Source organism: Saimiri boliviensis, chromosome 10, assembly GCF_048565385.1.
Source record: "Saimiri boliviensis isolate mSaiBol1 chromosome 10, mSaiBol1.pri, whole genome shotgun sequence".
Lineage (NCBI taxonomy): Eukaryota > Metazoa > Chordata > Mammalia > Primates > Cebidae > Saimiri > Saimiri boliviensis.
This window is the reverse complement of record NC_133458.1, coordinates 64,531,781-64,553,298: the sequence shown is the minus strand read 5'-3', so window position 1 is coordinate 64,553,298 and position 21,518 is coordinate 64,531,781. Positions and strand designations below refer to the sequence as shown.

General features: G+C 36.2%; 1 protein-coding gene across 23 annotated transcripts in view; it reads right to left on the bottom strand.

The window, feature by feature from the left end:
* ADAM22 (ADAM metallopeptidase domain 22) overlaps positions 1-21,518 on the bottom strand; it is a 241,831-nt gene that overhangs the window by 6,991 nt on the left and 213,322 nt on the right. For 3 of the 23 annotated variants that reach the window (XM_039472943.2, XM_003921171.4, XM_010345079.3), the window contains 4 exons: positions 15,270-15,377; positions 12,773-12,873; positions 12,370-12,436; positions 1,309-1,432 (listed from right to left, as the gene is read on the bottom strand). In XM_039472943.2, coding sequence (XP_039328877.1) covers positions 1,309-1,432; positions 12,370-12,436; positions 12,773-12,873; positions 15,270-15,377 — 400 coding nt within the window. The other 20 variants (XM_074379380.1, XM_074379381.1, XM_074379382.1 and 17 more) reach the window with 12 other exon arrangements.

Sequence of the window (21,518 nt, the reverse complement as noted above, 5' to 3'; positions counted from 1 at the left end):
TAATCTGGGGAGGTTTCCAAAATTCCATTTCCTAGGCAGCTCACCAGACCAACTAAATAAAAATCTCTCTGGGTGAAACTTAGGCATCAGAATATTTTTAAAGCTTTCCTGATAATTCCCTTGTGCAGCCGCGACAGAAAACCTCTGACATTTTTTTCTAGGGAGCTATCATTTTTGCAGGCTCTCTTGTGTGGTAACATCTCCAATAACAGAAACTCTGACATGACAACAGCTGAGAGAGAATGTCCCCAACTTGCTGGAGCAAAACAGGGATACAGACAATTTAGGAGGAAAACGTGGGGTGCTACACTTAGACAATTCTTTGAGGAGGGCAGGAACAACATCGGTCTCAGATTTCATTATCACAGATCACATCGTGAACAACTAGATACCAATCAAGAAGTCTTTCATTAATTCAGAAAGCTGAATGCTGGGAATCTGAATTGTTTTGTTATCTTTTACCATTTCTCATATTAACATATAATGGTAATTTATAATGAGTAACAAAACACTGCTGGTAGTTTTTAAAGACTTTTTCATTAAAACAGCTTTTAATTATTTGTGCCTTCTTACTGACTCTGAGTTAATCAAATTAAAATTTGAATAATCCATATTTCCTTTGAACCGCATAATTTATGTTTGGAATCAAAGAGGTTCCAAAACATCTCTTAAGACCAAAAAGTCTAAGATCCCAAGACCTACCAGCAGCTAAAGATGCCGAGGCTTATGAGCTTTATTTATTTATTTATTTATTTATTTATTTATTTATTTGCAATTACTTCAGAGAAGATCAACATTACAGTGTAAATGACCACAACAGAGCCTGGACATCAATAAAGGTAATTATTCTGTGGTTATATCCTTCACTTAAGTCTCTGATGGTCAGTCTGTCACCAAACTCCACTGTAGCTCAAATTTCATATACTGATATGTTTCAGGAATGTTGTGGGACAGAGTGGCAGTGTCATTAAAATGTAAAAGGTCACATAGCAAAATAGTTTTGTTTATTCTAGGTTTTAATATATTAGCTACAATAATATATAAACATATAGCAATTATAGAAAATACAATCTAGACTATATCAATGCAGATTAAACCATTTGCACATATAAATCTGAAGCCCAAAGCCCCAAGAATCTCCTTATTTTCAAGTTTGATTTTTTTTATTTTCTTAGGAAGAAAGGTAGAAAAATGACTCTCTCTCTCTCTCTCTCTCTCTCTCTCTCTCTCTCTCTCTCTTAAAACATAAACTCATAAATAAATGATAATGACTGAACATGCAAGCACATGGAAGAGGTTTCCACATACCCTGGCACTTTGTCGGTTCACTTTCTTCTCCTCATCAGGAAGTGGAGGCATTGGGTAAGGGTATTTTCTACTGGAGGCAATAGACCCAGTTGATGAAGAAGGAGACTTGGCAGGAGATAAAGTCCTGAGATGTTGAGAACGTGAAATAAATATCATGTGATTGCACAACATTTTTCAAATATCTGAAAAGTGGGTTCAGAACAAACCCTCTGACTTCTAACTTTCATATGCCAGTACTGCAAAGATTTAACTACTGGGAAGACACTGTGACATTCTCAATACTGAAATGCTGCAATTTTATTTTCCTGATTTCATGACTGCAACAGATTAAATGTTAGTACACAGAATGATACTTTTCAACTACAAGCCACTAAAAATGTGTCCTATGGAATAGATAAAAAGCTAAAACGGACAAGGGATGAAATTATTCTAAGAGCTTATAATGACAAATTAAGTGTATAAAATATTAATATTATGCCTTATTTTTACCACTTAATGTAAAAATGTTTAGGTACAATAATTCTATCTTAAGATCTTAAAATCCATTACAATTGATATATTTATTAGTTGCTAAATTACACATCAGTTTACACAACACTCATGCATTCAGAGGCCAGTGTGTTAGTTGTGAAGGAACAAAGGCAAAAACAGGGCTTTTAATAATAAATTAGTAAACATGCAAGCAGTAAGGAGTGCAGAGTTCCAGCCAAACAAATTCTGATGAGGACATACAAAAATGGTCTAATTCGTCCCTATAATCAGCATTTCTATGTAAGCTGTTGGTGTATTAGGCTGTATATGATTGATTTTGCATGTGTAGTGGTAATTTGAGACTAGGCTGAACATACTAGACTAGCCCAAATCTATTGCTAATTTGTCTTTAAAGTGAAAAAAGAAAGCTGAGTAAAAAATGTCTACTCATGTCAATGAAAAGCAGACGTGACAACTATAGTAGCTACTCCATTCACAAACGTTACCACTACACATCCACTGCTCCTTATTCACTGGTGCAAGGTGGGAAAAGCCCGCATCACTGAACTGGCTATACTGCCGCATTGTAGCACAAATATTTATTTCAGTGGAATATACCTCATCTGCTGTGACTGACCCAGCCTGGGAATGTTGGTGGGGGGCAGGGGCAGCACTGGGTAGGTCAAGATCTACTGGCTACACTGCATTCAAAAGCATAAAGATGTCTTTTTTCCTCCCTTGTTTTAAATTTTGGTTTGCATGTACATCATATCCTTTGCTCTGGTTCTGCCATAGTTTTAATACTAATTTCCATTTTATGGACACTGAATTCAAGCTAAAGTTTGAAAATAATTTTTCCTGCATACCCTAAGATAGTAGTGAACATTCTTGATAGATTTTAAGAATGAAGAATTTTAAGAATTGAAGTGGTACGATTCACTTTTAATCTGTAACTCCTATTTTTGAAAAACGGTCAGGACCACTCCTTTGCATGAATGCTTAGACCACAGCAACTGTTTGATTTCTCCTATGTTAATACTCTCCATTGCTAAGTGGATAGGTATAACTTATGCTAGTACTTCCAATTCTCTAAAGTTCTATTAAAGCAATGTTCCACTTCTTATTTTTCTAACTGAGAAATTAATTTATTTTAGGAAAAACATTTTAAATAGGACTGTGATCTTTAAAAAACATATTTGGTACATTTAAGATGATGGCAAACTTCTCCATTTAGATATCTAAATACACCTTTCTAAAATGAGGACTAGTAATCTGGCATCAGCTTTTTAGCCTACTCACTACTGATAAAATATCCAAGTTCAGGAAAGCTAGCAAGGTACACAAATAATTAAATCTTGTTTACTTTAGGGGATCATGCAAAATGGGGCATCTTTTTAATCTGCTGCAGCAGGTGCACTCACAGCATTAGCTATTAGCTTTTAGCTTCACAGTCATTCCAGCTATAACTTGACCATGTTCCAGATGGCCAGCCTGGTACATGTACAAAGCCATTCCAAGAGGGGTGCTGAAGGTCCAGTCTTCCTCTCAAATATCTTTCCATGGGCAAAGCCAATTTAGAACAAAAACAAGAGGTTTTCTCCAGAACCCCAAAGAAATTGCACATATACTACTTAGTAAAATAACATGCTAATTAATTGACACCTTGGACCCTCAGCAGAAGAACAGAAGCTGAACAGGAAAGTTTTAGCAGGGAAAAGGGTCCTGGAGGCTACGTGGTATGTGACAGCATAAAAGTGATTATCTTCAGGGGATGGAAAGCACCAGAGCAGGAGTCAAAACAGGAGTAAAGAACAAGGTAGGGTAAAACACTTTAGGGAAAATAAACTCAAAATTTCTCACAAATGTCTAAGGAAGACATTTATTCAAAACCATTTCCAGGCTCTTTTCTGACCCTGATTGATTACTTGCCTGGCAGTTCCAAACTGGCTTTCACTTAAAGCCAGGCCTCAGCCCAGCCCATTCACTTAAAAAGTAAAGTGCATCACTGGATACAGATCAACCATCATTATTACTGCATTTTATTTTAATTTTATTTCTTAAGACGGAGTCTCACTCTGTCACCCAGTCTGAAGTGCAGTTGGCATGACCTCGGCTCACTGCAGCCTCTGTCTCCTGGGTTCAAGTAATTCTCCTGCCTCAGCCTCCCAAGTAGCTGGGACTATAGGAGTGTACCACTATGCCCAGCTAATTTTTGTATTTTTAGTCGAGACAGGGTCTCACTATGTTTGCCAGGCTGGGTTCAAACTCCTGACCTCAAATGATCCACCTGCCTTGACCTCCCAAAGTACTGGGATTATAGGAGTGAGCCACCCCACCTGGCCCATTACTGTATTTTTAAAGATGATACTTACCATAATGGGTGCCCTATTCGAATCATACAATAAAGGTATGTTTGTGTGCCAGTGGATTATGATGCCTCTTGGAGCTACATCAAACTTCCTGGGATTACCTTCTGTATTTATGCCTGTAAAGCTAATCTCAGTTCAGTTCTACCCCCAAGTACAGGCTAAAAACCAGGCCAGTCACATGGAGAGGGACAGAAGTCCATCTCTTATTTACTTGTGTTCATATATGAATTTTATAGTAGGCTGATCCAGTAGAATTTTTGTTTTTAATTTTATTTATTTATTTATTTTTATTTATTTATTTTTGGGATGGAGTCTCACTCTGATGCCAGGCTGGAGTACAATGGTGTGATCTCAGCTGACTGCAGCCTCCGCCTCCTGGGTTCAAGCAATTCTCCTGACTCAGCCTCCCAGATAGTTGGGATTATAAGCACACGCCACCATGCCCAGCTAATTTTTGTGTTTTTAGTAGAGACGGGGTTTCACCATGTTGGCCAGGATGGTCTCTATCTCCTGATCTTGTGATCTGTCCGCCTCAGCCTTCCAAAGTGCTGAGATTACAGGCATGAGCCACGGCACCCAGCCTTGATCCAGGAGAATTTGTTAAGTGTACTAAGAGAAAAGTAGTCAGTATCCACTCTGCTACTTTAAATTAAAGTGAAATGGAAAAGGTACAGATTTTGGACTCAGAGCCAGGCTATAGTTCTGGTTCTGACACTTACTAGCTGTGACACCTTGAGTTACTCTTTGTACCTCAGTTTCCTCCATCTACAAAAAGGTAATAAGAATGCTTATACCCTAGGATGTGAGGAAGAAAGTTATATCATAAGCACTTGATACACAATAGTTGTAATTATTCGTTTCCTTTCAGAGTCACTAACAATTCCAAATAATCATGGAAGTGAACTCAAAAACCCTGATGAAGTGAGTAATCAACGGAATAATACCCAAGAGTAAGGATACCTTCTAAGAGCTTATAAAGCACTTTCATCAACAGAACTGCATCCAGGATCTGGGTGTGGTGAGATAATGCTCTTGCCCTGATCTCATCTGCTCCTTCCTGGTGGCCTGAATCCATGCAGAGAACAATCTGAGCAACCACTGTCATATCAAAACTGGATAAGGAGGCACAGCAGAGGCACTGATCACTCGATACCTTTAGGCATTTGCCTTGCTCTCTGTAGCAGTGTGGCTACTATATTTTAAATGCTGGACTATATTTTGGACCAGTTTGCTGCAGATTGCATTTTGATAAGGTTGCCACAAAGCCAACACTACATGGGTGTAATCCTGGGACTCTGGGAGGCCGAGGTAGGTCGATCGCTTGAGCCCAGAAGTTTGTGACCAGCATGAGCAACACAATGAAATCCCATCTCTACAAAAAAACAATAAGGTGGCTTTTGCCCTCACTGGTGGTTTTGACAGTGAAGGTAATCCTGAATGACCTGGCCACAGAGGAAGCAGATCTGAACCTAAGCATAGAGCTGGCAAAGCACAAGCCAAGGTGTGGATGCACTCTGGGCCTCCTATATGAGGCTTGGCATGGATACGGAGTGGATGAAATTCTCCCTTGCATTAGAATTACTGTGTTAAACGTTTTGGGCCATCTCAATTTATTCACCACCACCACCACAGAAATTCTGTATTGATCAAGTTTTATCATCCTTATTAACCTAAAAATGAGAGTTAAACTATAACTGTCCACAGAACTTTATGTAACTTTTAAACATAAATATAAGTTTTAACAATTAATTCTTAATTTTACTATCTACTGTAGGAATCAACACCTCATATTAGAAGAGAAAATAAAGGAACCCTCTAAAAATTGCCCTTGCAGTTTTGCACGTGCAATCAGGGGTGCTAAAGCATTTCCCCATTCAAATTGCATTTAGTCATGTGGCTTCTGGGCAGACCTGGGTGCTGATTTTAAGAAACGTGACCTCTTTCTCTGAGAGTCACATAAACTACTCAGCTCACCCAGGGGAGGTAAACCAACTCTTCCGGGGTACCATTTCACAAATTATCACTGCAAAAATGCTAAATCTGTTTGGGAATAAAAGCCCTAACCCACATAGGACCAAAGTCATTCTGTTTTGGTTCCATGGCTGGTACAAATTACAATCTGCCCACAAGCCTGAGGAAAACAGAAAGGAGAAATAGGACTGCAGGTGAGCCAAGATTACAAGTAACAGTCAAAATCATCTTACCTGTCTTCCTGCCGTTGGCCATCTTGGGAGCTACAGATGAGGGTGGGATGTTTGAATGTGAGTGTATGTGTATGAGGTTCAGTGTGGGAAAGTGTGGGGCAAGCAGAGGGACAGGGCAGAAGGGAAATATGGGTTATAAAAGCAGGATATATTTTTGTGAGCAGGCAGGAGTTATGCTTTCCTTGGGGTATATGCAAATGTTATGGATCAAATTAAAAGGCAGGTAGGTCTAATCATTTTCTCAAACTATACATAACTAAACTAAATGGTACACTGGAAGAGAAAGTCCACCTTATACGGGTGCTGAGAGTTAAAAACACATGCATATTTTGATATCTGTTCAATGTTGACCCAAGTCATGGCAATCAGTAACATGAAAGCTTATTGTAAAATTGTGTTCAGAAGAGGTAGTAATTGAGTCCATATTTCTCCTTTACCTTAGCTCCACAAAGTGGTCAGATATAAAGTGGACATTTACCTCTAGGAAATCACTTTGATATTATAAAGGGTGAAAAATACCATTAAGAACTCTTGGAAATTCTTTCTGACCTGTAATGTTACACAAAGCTGCAGTGAATTGAGTAAATTTGATAGTTTCTAAAATGTAGCACTATTCTTCTATTTTGTGAGTCAATAATATATTTCCAGCTGCTTCCTGTTCTATTTGTAGTATTAGATGACAACATTTGTATTAGCATAAAAAATTCCTTAAATGCTTTGTTGAGAATCTGTAAAACACTTCTTAACACAGCCTTTCTCTGATAGGAAATGGTTATACTGAACAAACAAAACCTACTTCTACATACTCCCATGTGGTCAATGTTATCTCAATAATTTTCCAGTTAGACCAAATTATTGTTTCTACTCCAAGTAAAATCCCATCACATTTCATTTAGTTTCTTTTTACCCTTTTCCTTGAGTTTTTGTATGCACTATGCACTCTTAGGCAGTAAGTAGGAAAAATGCATTATGAAATTGCTAGATTCTAGAAACAAAATTGTTCAGGTTAATAGTACTTTATTAGTGGAAAGTATGTTTCATGCCCAAAGAACACTACATAGCGTAAAAATGAAGAGAAAGCTACTAAAAAGCTTAAGATGGTGATAGGGACATGCACTAAATGGCAACCCTTTCACATGGCTTTGTTTAAAACATTCAGAAAAGAACCAGACTTGTTCACAAAGCTAAAAACAGAGTCAAAGGCAGCAAATAAACAAGGACCCCTTTCCACCTAAAGGAACTTGTATTGGGAGATACAAGATAGAGAGCCAGTCACACTACAGTATTTGTATGTGCTGGGAGAGTTTGAAAAGGATATAAAAATTAATTTATAAAATACCTAAAGTATGGTCCTTCAGTGTTTTTATTCACATCTTCTACCCACTTAGCTACATTATAGTCTCTTTTGAACCATGGGTTTAAATACCTGCAGAAAGCAATGGAAGGAACAAAGAAAGCAGAACAAGATAGAAAATCTGAAAATACACAGCACAAGCTTAGCAAGGATGTCTTCACCCTCCAAATGCAAGTGACCATGGCAAATAAACCAGAATGGATGTTGGGTGATTATGAGGCAGTCTATACAATGACATAAGAATAATCTCAGCTACAACAAGGCTCAAGGCATTCTACAAAGTATTCAACATTTCTGGGAAAGCCTTTTCCAGTGGCTTCCCAAAGTGAATTACAAGCTCCCTTTCAATCACAATACAGTCAGCAGTCCCACTCACCCACCTCCAAAGTGGCTTTTTCCAGGCCACCTCTCATTTGGCTTTTTGGTTTTTAAATGACAATGATGCTTTTTGAAAATATTCAGATGGCTGCAGTTCCAATCTGGCATTTGGGCATACGTGTGTACACCCTAAGAACAATTAAAAGGAACAAAGTTCTCTTTCCAATATAAGAAGAAGGCTTTTACATGGCCACTATTTTACTCCCTATAGAGGATGCCAAGCTAGAGTCAACATGAAAGTACGTTCCAGTTGGCCCTGTAAGGAGCAAAAAGGGTCCCACTCTTCTGATCTTAGAGCCTCAATGCACATTAAGTGTGGTCCAAATAGGCCTCCATGATCCTGAAGCTGAGTTTAGTAATTTAGTTGCAGCTGAATGTTCCTTTCTCTTCTTTGTGCACTTCAGAATAAAGTGCTCATGTTTCCATTAGGAACTAGCCCTTAGAGGTTGCCTTCCAAGTGTTTGACCATGAATTGTGTGAATGACTGTCAGAGAATAATAATGACCTTAGTTAGCATTTCCCTGATGGATCTGGCAATGTTTCCATCAGAATTACTGTGCAAATTTTAAAGGTAATAAAATTGGAGCGACGTCTAAGCTGTTGGTCTTCCCCAGAGTTTCCTTTCATTTTTACCCTGGAAGCCAAGCAAAAATACATCCCCCTCAGTTTGCCCTTATAAAATTATGTAGATTTAACAAATTCTGTATTAGAAGAATTTGGAGGGGTTTTTTTTTCCCCACTTAAAAAGTAACTTCTAGAGATACTAAAGATTCAAGCTCTATAAAACGTTAAGTTATTTGTAAACGAATCAGGGGAAATTATAAAATACATTGTTTTTTGTGACATTTTGCTTCTTTCCCCCATATTTAGTTATCGGGCTGTTCATAAATATGTTTAAATTAAGACTACATTTCCAGTTATATAAAAATACCAGGTTAGTTTTTCCACAGCCCTTTCCTTCATTTTTAGTCAAAATCAAGGTAGTATACAAAATAACATCATGAAATTCTCTTCTGAAAGAAGTGTTCAGTTGCTTTTTCTGCTTATAAGACCATTTTTGCTAAGACGGTATCTTCTGATTCAGAAACAACTCATTAGTTTTGCCTTTAGCCGCAATCATTGCCAACTTGTGCTTTCACAGATAGCCAATTAAAACTTGCATAAAGATTTCTACTGAGACTCTCAACAAAAAGAAAAAGTCAAAAAGCAAGTGCAGCCACAAATGAAGGCTAGTGAATGCTCTGGCCTGGGGAAAACCGGAAAAAAAGCCCATGCAGCTGTAATCAGGTGAAACATAGCCACACAGCAAACTGAGTCACCCACAGGCACATGGCCACTTCCAGGAGACATTTGTTCCTTTCACTGACAATCTTAGAAACTCAAAGGGCTGGTACCACAGCTATTCCATGAATGCTGCAACAGCATGGCTTGACTTGCACTTGATGGACTTCTTGTTTCAGGGAGCATTTCAGAAGGCTAAGATCACTTCACCAGAGAGGTTTTCACTGAAAAGAACTCCCATTTTTTTGTTCTTTCTGGGGATATGCCCATGAAAATGTCTTCACAGTGAGCTTCCTAACAGCTCAAGGTCATGGTGGCTGGAGTGATGGGATTTTATCACATTGCAGTAAACCTGCCTACGTGGCTTGACTTGGCATATAGCGCAACATGCAAAAAAAAAAAAAATGCATTAGATGGGACAGGGGAGCTCTTTGTGTTCTCCAGGATGGAAAGGCAAAGGAAAATTAGCTGGTGCTGGCTGGACCAGGAGCACCTACCAGCAAACGTGGGGGGCTTGCTCAAAGATCAAATGACCCTGTGTTCAGCCAAGGAAAGGACTTGGAGGGAGATTAAGTGGCAGCCCAGAATGAAGGGGCAGGTGGAGACTGACCTGTGATCCAGACTCCCTGTCTGGGGGCTTTCAGAGCCCCCTGGGCTTATGCCTTGGGATGGGACTGTCTGGGCGAGGGAGTGCCCAGGCTCAGGTGCTTGGGGCTCCCTCCTGTAAAAACACAATATATAATACAAAGTCTAAGCCAAAAATTTTTTTTACATCATGTACAACAATGAGGAAAATTCAAAAGTTTTGACTGGAAAAACAATACAATAAATGAGGACATTTTATTGTCTTAATTAGCAGAGCATGCATTTATAGTGCATGTTTTAATTCATGTTCCAATTTTTCATCATCTTTTGGAATAATGAGGTACTAAAGGGAATGCTGAGTAATGGACCTGAAATATCTCTTATTTGAAAAAATAAAAGATATATTAGTCTGTGGTCATTCTGCTCCTCATGCCATCAAACAAATGATATTATACTATCAGACGCAAATGAGATTACTTACATATGGAAAGTATTAAAAGTTTGCCAACATAATTCTTGATATGCTCCCTATCAGGAATCCTTGTAAGAATGTGTGTGTGTGTGTGTGTGTGTGTGTGTGTGTGTGTAAATATATATAGATACGTTTCTATATATAGAGAGAGAGACAGTTCCTGTGCAAGAAGGTATGTGAGAATTGTAGTCAGCGTCACAGACTTGGATCCATTTAATTAACATGAGTCGTGTAACCAAAATCAGAAAAGTATGAAAAATCTGAGGAAGTCCTTAATTCTCCCTCACAAAGACAATCCTATTATAATGTATATGAAATATTTTAATTTAATTATCTCATAGGCAAGATTTCTCAAAGGCTATCTATTGTATTACAATGTTTAATCATACGATATGAGTGAATATTATATATAACATTTTAAAAAATAAGTAACTGCACTAGAAAACATTGTATGAATATTGTTAAACACCAAACGTACTTTCGGTCCTGAACTTAAAGCTTTAAAATAATGCTGTTTTTTTTTTTTTTAACCTAGGAGTTTTTGAAGCCTTGTTATAGGAAATGCTGTTAGAACACTAAACAGTACACAAGGAAGTTCTAAAGAACATTTCACAATTTTATCTGTACTCCTGTGAGCAACTAAGATAAGTTAAGGAGCTCTTACTAGGTGACCTCATGCAGAACAAACCAAACAACATTCCAAGAAGAGTTTATCAACAATGAGCCCTAAAGCATCCAAGTGCTTTGGGAATGTATAAGATAAACTCTAACACATTAGTTATTTATGATGGAATTCTATGATGCCATTCTGGACCATGCAATGGTATCACTTGAAATTGTCTATTGTGTCTATAAAGTATCCTCTAGTAAACGTTGATAAGCCACTTACAAGACAATACCATTCAGGTGGAAGGTCCAAATTTCAGAGCAATGTTATTATTCCTGGACTGAAAAAGGCAGGGTATATGATGGAAAAGCTAACATAAGTTTTTGACAAGCAGTTTACAAATACCTGCTATTCAGACTTTCCAAGTATTAAGGCATGAAGAAGCAATAGAAATCCTGGAAATAATAACTATCACTATGGTGAGAAATAAGTGAAAAATTTTAGGAAGGATTAAAAAAAAGTATGGGTAATAAAAATCAGGTGGCAAGTTCAGTCCAAAAGGATACTAAGGATGTGTTTTATTCCATGAAGGGAGATAAAGATTTGAGGAGATTTTGTTTTGCTTTTACTTTCTTAAGTGGAGAAACAAACAAAAAAGTACATTATTTACTTCACTATAAATGACTTTTAACGTGACTTCCAAACCCACCCCTCTTAAAAAAAAGTAAATTCATGGCTATCATTTAAAACAGATAATGTTGCCTTTAGTGACAATGATTCAGTTAAAGAGCAAGTTTGGGAAAATGCCCTTTTAAACGTTCTCAGATAGAAAACTTAAAATGAAAACTTATTCCATTAGTCTGAGAGAATGCTTAGATTGCAGCCATGAGGACCTCATAGGGGTGATTTCAGATCGTGAGCAGTATCATGCTCTCGTACAACAGGAATTTTTCCCTGATGCTTACAGGCTGTGTGAGTACTGGGGAGAGGAAGGGTGACCCTTTGAAATGGTTGAATCCCAGATGATGAGAAGAAAGGAATGTTATCAAATTCCCTTCATTCAGAACCAAGACCCCACAATGGCAGGTGACTGGAGGGAAAAGCCTGCAGCCAGGGTGAGACCCCCACTATCAATGAATATTGGCATGGGCACAGTTGCGGAGATGCCTATGTAAAAGAGAAAAGTCATGGTTAATTTTTAAAGGGCAAAAAAGAATTTAAAAGACAAAACCAAGACTGGAGACATGGTTTACAGTTCTTTGACTATGTGTGTAATTTCCTTTTGACACGAATTGCACAGGACCTTGGAGGGCCTTTTTCCATTAGAGGTTCAGACTTACTCAGTTGAATTAGACCGAGGTCTAAATCTTTTGCCTCTGATTTTCTTTTTGTTGCCTCCCAGGTTACCTGAAAAAGATGGTTTAGAGCTAGATTTCCATGTAAATAAGTGATTGCCCTATATCTAATTATGAGGCATTTCAAGTGGGTATAATTTATAAGGAGCACCACCGTGGAACCCTGGGTTTGTCACCCTGTGCATCTTTCTCAAATGTGTCTAGTGTCCTGGTGCTATCAATCCTATCATTTCCCATCCAGATAAAAACTAGACTCTCATTCTACGTATTCTCCTCTCTGTTGAGAGAAGAGCTAAAGAACTTCCAAGAAATAAGGCTTTACAACCAGGGGCCACAGAATATAGAACTTGATTGTGTGGACAGACGGAGTCAGAATGCCAGCCTCTACCTTGCCAAGAGTTACTTCGAGGTCGCCCATTTTCACAGATGTCTGAAATATGTTTTGTGTCTGGAATCCTTTCACTCCAAGAATGAGAGAGCCCATTTGACCTGAAATTGAAAATATTGGTAAATTGTTCAAAAATGTAACCAAATGAATTTTCAGAGATCAGTAAGCAAAACTTCTAAGCATTACTGTGCATTAAATAAAATAAATCAAGAAAGAAAAAATCTGAAATGAAAGAATGAAGAGAACATGAAAATCTTCATGAAGAAGGCAGAATTACACAACATCCAATTTAAGAAAAGTCAAATACAATGGAACCCCATTACAATAGTATATAAATGAAAAGTATCAAAACACAATGCAAGCCAATTTACATTCCCCAGAACGCAGCAACCACAGCGCAAATTCACTATGTATTTCAGAATAACCCCAGCAGCAGCGTTATAATGGGGTCCCACCATAGATGTTTCTTAATTGTAAAGCAATGGTTTCCATTCAAATATTATGAGAACATGGACTTCCAAGAGATTACATAAAGATTTGCTCAAGTGAACCTGGTTAAACTTTATCAAAGAATTAGATTTTCTTAAGCAATAAAATTATTTTATAAGAATTGGCATTTTTCTCTACAAATATGGTCCAAAAAAGTGTAGTATATGTTGGCAAATTGTTCAGTAACTGAACTGACTCAGATGTTTATCATGACAGTGTCTCTCACAAAGCCCATGTACCACTGAGCCCTCTTGCTATTTGTGACCTACCATCTTTAAATAAATTATCTACAAGAAGCAAAATTTACACACCTACCGTGTACCACACAAGAATTTTGACAAGCTACATATACTTCAGAGAAGGCTTAATAACTTTTAACTGCTTAAGAATCATAACCCACTGAGATTATTCTAAAATCTGGGAATTATTTAAATTGATATTTTAAACTCTTTTTTAGGTACCTTAGAAAATAGCACTATACTTAAAACTCTTTTCCACATATTATTCTGGTTAATTGTTAATAACGTCTATTTTAAAATAAGCCTTCTACTGATGAGTGAAAATAAATGGAACTCAGCACCAACTATTCCATATAAATTTCCTAGGCTGGAATTTCTCAACATCATTTGCTACTCACAGAATGACTCATATTTTGTACAAAAAAAAAACAACAGAAATTCTGCTGGAACTCACTAATTTCTCCACTAATTTATTATGTAATTTAAAATTTAATATTCTATCAAGAAAATATTTGTATGAGAGAATTCAAGTAGATCCCTAGTCTTCTTCTCTTAGCCAACAAGCCCTCTATAAATTAAAAGAATACATTTTTAAAAACATTATTCTGTAGGACCATACTCCTTTGGCAACAACTAGTGTTTCTACTTTTGCTTTAAGCTATGTTATCTAAGTGAAAACTATCCTTCATGCTTAAGAAAGTTCCATATAAAGTAGAGTTCCCAGGTCTCACTAATTCCTTCTATTCTCCTTGTTCACTTAACATTTACAAAGACTGAGAGCCATTGCAGAATATTTACAGATGATCCACTCTACAAAGAACTCCAGAACAGGTCAATAAACTAGCAATAAACTAGCAACTTCCCCTTCATTCTGCAAAGTAGCTAATGTGCCCTAAGGCATGAGGAGGGCTACCAAATGTTTTTTCCTATCCATTGTACTCTTATTGGCAACTTTAAATAGATTCTTCCACAAGAATATTTTTGTTTCCTTCAATGTAAATATAGGTCTCATTTCCTAAAACATGCCAACTATTTATTGTTTATTTTATTAAGCAGTTACAAAGCATGCAGAATTTTAAAAGGTGTCATATACCTTAAGATGCTAGAATAAGAATATAGCATCATCATTTAAGGCATATAAATAATATGTTAATCCCACCTGTGCCATTATAAAACTCAGACAAAATTAAGCATACTTAATTTGTCAACTGAATTGTAACTTACAAAGTCTAGAAATAATCATCCCCCAAAAAAGGCAAAATCATAATACTCAATATATGATTCACAGAGAAGCAATCTTTGTTTCATAGCGAGCTTAGCTTTGATATATATAAAATTAAAAAATATTCAATGCAGCACTTATAATACCAGTTTATTTAACAATTGCTTTTATTGAAGCATGACAGTAACCTTTTTCTTTGACTACCAAACATGACATAAAGCCCACCATTTAAATATTACTAAATACTATGTATAGTTTCTTAAGCCATAAGTAGCAAGACTAAAAAACCCAGAGGTTTCAATAGAGATTCAGAGTTATTGGTTGGTTTGCTTTGTTTCGATTTTGTGGCCTGATTTGTATAAAGAGTGGTTCTGAGCATATGGCATTTTGAAGTAGAGTAATCAAAGAACAAAGGATACTATTTTTTAACATTCAAGAAAGAAGGAAGAAGTAATCAAACCTGCTGCAAAATAATGAAATGTTCTGACTAATGGAATAATGTGTGATGGAACAGGTAGAAATCTGAAAATGCGACAGAAAAGCAGACCTCTTCTTAGAACTAGATGCTGAGTTTGTGCTGACTCCGGGAGGAATGTCGCTATAAAAAGAGTCACCATCTCCAGGCTTTTTTACATAATCTCCCTGGGGTAACTGTCTAAGGCATAATAAACATTTCAGAGTCAGAAAACAAGACACACACATGAACACAGACATATACAAATATTATTTCAGGAAAAAAGAGAGGTAGGGATAATGATCTACATGAATCAAATCTATCACAACACATAAAATTATCAATAAATGAGACAAGTTAAAGTCATTCTAACTGTAGAGGCCAGAAATGCAATTACAAAAGCCTTCATCATTTGGATGAATAAAGCTTTGCTTTGGGGAAAAGATATGAAAATATGAGTGTTTTCATGGTAACTTCATTACACTTGAAAATGTTAAGTGCAGTTTTGTCTTTAAAAAAAAAAATTGATGTCGAAGGTGTGTTAGGACAGACAGTCCCCACTCAGATTAAACACAGTTTTTTTTTTCCTTGTAGTGAACAAACTATTTAAAATTTCTGAACATTATATAATGTAACCTGGATTTGATCTTAAAAGAAACTGATTGACTTTTAAGCTATTCTAGAATTTAATCCAAATAAGTCCCTATTAGAGTTTGATGTTCAATTAAGAGCTTCATTATTCATTTAACAGAAATATGAAGATATGGAAAGATTCAAAGTTGAATCAAAAAGATAATTTTTAACCATTCAGTGGAATATGTGAAGGAAGACAATTTAGCAAGAGAAAGAAAAGGCTGAAAAGAATAACTGAATTTTTGTTGAGATTATAGAAGCATATTTACAGGTAGCTGGTGACCTTAGTTCTCCATCTCTACTGTAGTAGGAGTGCCCAAGTAAAAATGTATTTAATCTGCAGTTATTGACCCAACTCATCTGATTTTCAATAAACTAAGATTGGGACAGATTTTTCTTACTTCTCCTAAGGTAATCAGATAGAAACTTTTAGTTTCTACCAGTGAACCCTCCTGCAATAGCTAATCTGGTCACTTGTCAGTGGTGTAGCCTCCAAATAGCCAACTGCATCCAAAACTTGATCCATTTCTATTCAGTACTATTGCTGGAGGTGCCACAAACTAGTGCCGGACTGAGAATTTTTAACAAACCTATGCTTAATTAAATCTCTAACAAAAGCACAAATTTGCTAACTTTTCCTTTTCCTATTTGGTTTCTCTTTATTTATTATTATAATTTTGATTTTTGCTGATGCTGAATTTAATCCCCCAAAATGCCATTTTCAGGTGTTTGCTTGCTTAAATAATCATCACATTGTTGTAAATGTTTAAAATTACTTGGTCGTGCATTCTCTTGAATGATTGAATACTCTCTCATATTATTTGAATGCTATTTAGTTACACGTGTGTGAATCTGAAAAAGATTTTTCAATTGGTATGAAGCATATATTTTAACTTGTGTGATTTAATCTACTCCCCTTTATGTTAACTAAAGAAAGTAGAATTTCTCATGAAATTAGTAATGTAGGACTAATTCCACCTATAATTATTTGATATAGATTCTTCCAATATATTTTTTTAATTCTATAAATAAATTCAGCTCATATTACTTTTTCTCTTCCTCTGTATATTATAAAATATTAATTCTACAGAAAAAATAATATAAAATCTCATATTTGTACTGTTACATGACATCTGATATATCTTCCCCTGTAAGAGATCTTTGTAATATTTTCTATTTTACAGTAAAATATTCTATTTATCAGTAAAATATTCTATTAATGCCAAAAAAAATGCTCTCAGTAAAATCAGAGTTCTATATTTTTGACTTGGGGAGAAAACTTCCCTTTTGTATTATATCAATATTTGTAAAAGAATCCCATGAACACTGCATTTCCAGTAATAATCTTTATGGTTAACAAATCCTATCTGTCACTATTATCTTCACTAATAATCTTTATAAACTGATGAGATATGCCTCACCAAATTCAAATTAATTAAAGACTAGGCTGGGCACAGTGGCTCATGCCTATAATCCCAGCAATTTGGGAAGCCAAGGTAGGCAGATAACGTGAGGTCAGGAGTTGGAGACTAGCCTGGCCAACGTGGTAAAACTCCATATCTAAAATAAATACCGAAATTAGACCAGACGTGGTGGCACACACAGCTGTAATCCCAGCTACTTGAGCTGAGGCACGTGAATCTCTTGAACCTGGGAGGCAGAGATTGCAGTGAGCCAAGATCGTGCCACTGCATCCAGCCTGGGCAACAGAGCGAGACTCTGTCTCAAAAAATAAATAAAAATAAAGAAAAAAAAAAAAGAAAAGCCATTATACATGAGCTCTGAACTACACTTGACCATTCCCAGTATTCCATCCCCCAAATCACCTTCTCTTTACATGAATCTGGTTGGCCTTCAGGCATTTATCCTGGCAATTACCAAGGCCTTGCTTAGCTGACACTGAGGATGTAGAGGGACTGCCTTTCACAGTGGATGGGGCCCAGTTTTGTTTCGTGTTTTTAACTGAGCACATCTTACTACCCCTTCAATTTAACTTCTCTGTAGTCCACAGTCATTTTTACACAGTGCTGAAACATCCTAAATGCTAAATATGTCATGAACTGTGGGTTTCAGTCAAGGGGTTGGAAGGGAGTTTCAGTTCAATGTACTTCTGGAGCACCATCTTCTTTTCATTACATTGAGCAGATCAGATTCTTATCTATGTCATTGCAAAGCCTCCAAAGGACAGAAAATTGCTGCCTTTTCCTTAAAATTACATGAGGAGTGAATGTAACTTTCTTCATATGGTAAATGTCAATGATAAGTTATGAATTTTGTTAAAGATCTCTTAAGAATAATGTTTTTGGGAGGCCGAGCAGGGCAGATCACAAGGTCAGGAGTTCGAGACACGCCTGACCAACATGGTGAAACCTCATCTCTACCAAAAATACAAAAAACTTAGTCAGGTGTGGTGGTGCATGCCTGTAATCTCAGCTACTCAGGAGGATGAGGCAGGAGAATCACTTGAACCCCGGAGGCGGAGGTTGCAGCGAGCCAAGATCGTGTCACTGTACTCCAGAGCCTGAGCGACAGAGCGAGACTCCATCTCAAAAAAAATGAATAATGTTTAACATCCTTCATTGTCTAGAAATTTGTCCTTTTTACAATTATTAATTGCATATTATAACCAATCTAATTCTTCTTGCTTTAATAGAGACTATCAAGCGCCCACGATAAATAAAATAACTTTTCATCATTTGTTGAGAAAGATATAAATGGCTAAATGATTCTTTAAAATTTTTAAATCAAACTTCTTTTTCCAGTCCTTTATTATTTTTATGGCTTTATTCCTAAATCTTGAATGCTTCCTTATTTTGGAAACTGAAAGTGATCACATTAGGTGGCCTGATTAGTGCTTAATTTTATAATGGGAAAATTACCTCATATTACTTATATTATATGCAAATATTTTAGACGTGCATGATTTTTTAGTGGACAATAGCCAAAATAAAATAAACACTTATGTAACTAGTTTTTTTTTCCCCCTCAAAATGTATCTCTCCCTGCATTAATTACATGTTGTCTTTTTCTACTCTGTACAACCTTGGCATTTCATTTGGTGTTTTGAATTGATGCAGCCCATTAAGTGACATTCTTTTGAAGGTATTCCCTATTTTCTAAGGTAAAGACCAACCCCTGTAACTTAATGATTCTGAAGGAGCTAATTTATATAATTATTTCTCTCCAGGTCTACAATACTCTGCTTATTGCTTGCTTATTCTTATTCCACTTCAGAAAACAACTCTTAATGTGTTCACAATTATAAATCATCTAGTTGTTATGTTAGCATTCTAAATTTAAACATTAAGTAAGACCGTTTCTCGATCAGCCCAAAAACTTTAGGCAAATTGGTGCTGTTATGAGAGAAGTCTAATATTTCCTAAAAGCATCCCTTGAATTATATTTATCTCAATAATTCTTATCCATACTTAGAATGCTGGGGGAAAACCATTTAACCAACTCTTAACTTTAATGCTGAAAGATGCATTTCTCCAATGCTTGGCTGGTATCTGGGCTGCCGCTTACTGGAATTGTTACTTTACTGTGTTAAGAAATACTGTATAATGTGTGCCAAGTCACACTGACAGATGCAGGAATATCACCGAAAGAATAACAATAATATAAAAACAAACTAAGAAAGGTTTGGAAAAAAGATAGGAAGTTCACAAGCATAAAATAAAATGGCTAAATGAGGTGAGAGACAAAAGAAATGGGGCAGGGGAGGAGATTCTGTTTAAAGTAAAATCATAGATCAAAAAGATATAATCTAATTATTTTTTCCATTTCTCATCAATCATAATGGTGTGTGTTCATCTCAAAGGAAAAGAACAAGATTTCAGCTAAATATAGATGTTTTATATATCTAAGTTCAGTTAATGTTTCTTATTCTATTGCTATTTGCAAACTTACCCTAAAAACTAAAACCCACTTATAATTCCCATTACAAGTCATATAGCTTCTAAGTCCTAAAGCAATTGTGCTACGTATAAATAGTAATACCAACTGAAAAAACTGAAGTTTTCTTTCCTGAATATTTTAAATAAAAGGATAAATATAATCATCCTTCTAATTACCTAATATCTAAGGCTGTAGCTCCCTGGTTCCATAATTCTGCCCATCACAAGACACTGGCAGATTTAAAGTGATGTACATACGTGGAGTTCTGCCTTTACTATGCCCCTGAATGGAGTTTTGGTTTCTTTTTATTATGAAGTTTGTTAACAAAAAGAAAAAAAATGGGTCTGCTTCTCACCTTTTTATCAAACTTGCAAGTAAACATACAATATAATACTTTCCTATACTGAAAAGCTTGAGGACCCATCCTCAGGAGAGAAAATGTATCTGGTTATGAAACTCAGTCACAGAATCACTTGCCTGTCCTCTCTAGGAATAGGAAAGTTATGCCCAGTTTGGCACTTCTGAGCCATTGCAACACTATTAAAAATCTGATAACTGGCTATTGTACTTATTATGTCTTGCACTTAGTGTCAAAGCAAAAGTTACATTCACCAACATTGTCAGCACCTCAAACAGTATATGTGAGGCTCACTCATGTCAATGAATGCTGCCCTCTTCTTTGAGAGCAACTACATTGACCTCATTCATTCAAAGATTAGAGAAACACAGTCTTCCAAAACCACATGCTAATAATTTCCCTTCACCAAAATGCTTTGCAGATTACAACAAACCTTACTTGATTTCAGAGTTGAGGAAAGTTCGATTTTCCAATACCACATACTAGTAGATTTCTGATTCCTTGTAGATTGGTTTCCCTACCATAGAACCTCAAAGAAAAACGTAATTTAAAAGCAATAACAACTCAAAATTCTTAATTTTACTTCCTGATATCTTTCGGAATTGGGAAGATCTTCACAGGACTGAACATTTTTTAATGCATGTTTTGGTCTGCTGGCCTTACCACTTTCTCTGTAATCACTAACATGTATTCTCAAAAAGGAAAATCATTTAGAAAACACTTATACATTCACTACTTCCTGATCTAAAGTCTATTCTTTGCCATTTCTCCACTTTGAGACCTACTGTACAAACCTCGTATTCATTAGTTATGGTCAAGGACAAAAAAAAAGTTGTGTTGATGTATATCAAACTATATAAAATAAATATCCGCTGAAGATGTGACAACTCTCAAAATATGATAGGCTAGATTCCAAAAGAGTAGCCAGAACAATGAAATGATGACTCAGTAACACCAGGAGACATGAAATTATATCAGGCACATGAGATTCTTCATGTGAAAATGTTCTTAACTATATCTCTGTACATATTGAGTTAGAACAAAAAATCTGTGCATACTTTTCAATATTATCATTTTTCTAAAGTGTGGGCAATTCCCTTATTCTGGTAGAATCCCTAATGAGAACACATCTTAAAGTACTGTGCTAGCTTTGCTTGTTACATATGAGACATTTCACTTTCTTTTTCATATATTCAGCAATATTAAATTACATTATAGCCTTAGCTCCTGGGAAATGAAGCCAAATAATTAATCTTTTTAATCTGATTTGCCTAATTCTGTTTTCCACTAAAGAAAGTCACCAAACTTAGATTTCCAATACTACCAATCAACTTCTACCCAACAGAAAGCCTAAACGGCGGCTCCTGCTCTATTCAAGTGCTTTCGAATACAAGAGTTTAAAACATGTAACAAAGAAATCTGGTTGTGTTTAAAATGTAATTTTGTCCCAGTTT